Genomic DNA, 1,401 nt, shown 5'->3' with positions numbered 1-1,401 from the left:
AGCTAAGGAAAAGGAAACCAACACAAGAGGGCAACAAAGAAAAGCCCAAGAACTAAAATACATCCAAAAACACAACGAAATGGGAATTAAACCAATAAATCTAGAAAACAAAGAAAAACATGAATCAACATGAAACTGAAAACTCAAAGGAAACTTAAACACAAAACCAAGACCATAACACTCTGAGGTCATCAAGTTAGCGTTTTTAGACGTCCCAGAAGCACGGGGTGAACGAGTCTTTTCACTGGACTCGTTCACCGTCTTTATGGAAGGACATTTCCTGTTGTTGATCTTGTGTCATTCGTTTATGGTGTAACATTTACTGTAACATTCTTCAATCAATCAATAAATCAATTGTGAATGATGCGCAGTAGTAGCTCAGAATAGTGAGGGGAGAAGAATGGACACAGTTCTTACTATTTTACTGCGAATGTTAGTCTGAGCAGTGAAACAGATTGAAAAGGTTGTGGTTTTAGAGATCTTAATGAATGCTGTTCGTTTTTATAACTTCCTCAGACACTGATGAGTGCTCCTTTGAGAGGACCTGTGACCACACTTGCATTAACTACCCCGGCAGCTTTGAGTGTTTGTGCAACAAGGGATATATCCTCTATGGTCTCACCCACTGTGGAGGTGAGTCAGTGCAGAAATCTGCACTTCTTTCATGCACAAGCCTTAAAATCTGTTTCTCTTTGGTATTTCTTTCTACCCAGCAGGCTCTGTGTGTTTGTTTTCTTGTTTAAACTGTAGATATTGATGAGTGCAGCATCAACAATGGCAGCTGTGAGTACGGCTGCATAAACACACAGGGTAGCTATGAGTGTGTTTGTCCACCTGGGCAGAAACTCCACTGGAACAAGAGAGACTGCATCGGTAAGGGTCCGGGTCCCACTGGTCCGTGGGTCTGCCTCTCCAGTGTGACCTTAGCAGTATGTGGTGTTTTCCTCAGAGGCTGTGAAATGTCTACCCAATGGAAAGCCTGCACCACGAGCCCAGCTCATCTGCACCAAGACTGGAGGCACCGAAGTCTGCTCCGTCTCCTGTCCCTCCAACGCTCTCTTCCTTGCAGGTAACCGAACTTTCCAACTGTCCAACTAAGAAAAGTCAAATTTAGTAAATAAACATCAATCATTTCCATCCATTTTCTATCACCTTTATCCCTGCTGAGGTGGTGAGGGGTGGCAAGGGGTGACGGGGTGCTGAGGGGTGCTGGGGTGGCGAGGGGTGCTGGGGTTGTGAGGGGTGCTAGGGTTGCAAGGCTTGATGGGGTTTGCGAGAGGTGACGGGGTGGCGAGGGGTGATGAGGTGGCTAGGGGTGCTAGGGTTGCAAGGCTTGATGGGGTTTGCGAGAGGTGACGGGGTGGCGAGGGGTGATGAGGTGGCTAGGGGTGCTAGGGTTGC

General features: G+C 46.8%; 1 protein-coding gene across 1 annotated transcript in view; it reads left to right on the top strand.

Moving 5' to 3' along the window:
• LOC107105195 (signal peptide, CUB and EGF-like domain-containing protein 1) overlaps nucleotides 1-1,401 on the top strand; it is a 31,799-nt gene that overhangs the window by 17,776 nt on the left and 12,622 nt on the right. The window contains exons 3-5 of the mRNA XM_015405320.1: nucleotides 517-633; nucleotides 751-873; nucleotides 950-1,088. Of these exons, the coding sequence (XP_015260806.1) occupies nucleotides 517-633; nucleotides 751-873; nucleotides 950-1,088 (379 nt within the window). The remainder of the gene's footprint in view (nucleotides 1-516; nucleotides 634-750; nucleotides 874-949; nucleotides 1,089-1,401) is intronic.

Source organism: Cyprinodon variegatus, unplaced genomic scaffold (genome assembly GCF_000732505.1).
Source record: "Cyprinodon variegatus isolate N-32 unplaced genomic scaffold, C_variegatus-1.0 Scaffold2137, whole genome shotgun sequence".
NCBI lineage: Eukaryota > Metazoa > Chordata > Actinopteri > Cyprinodontiformes > Cyprinodontidae > Cyprinodon > Cyprinodon variegatus.
This window is presented reverse-complemented; position numbering and strand designations above follow the sequence as displayed.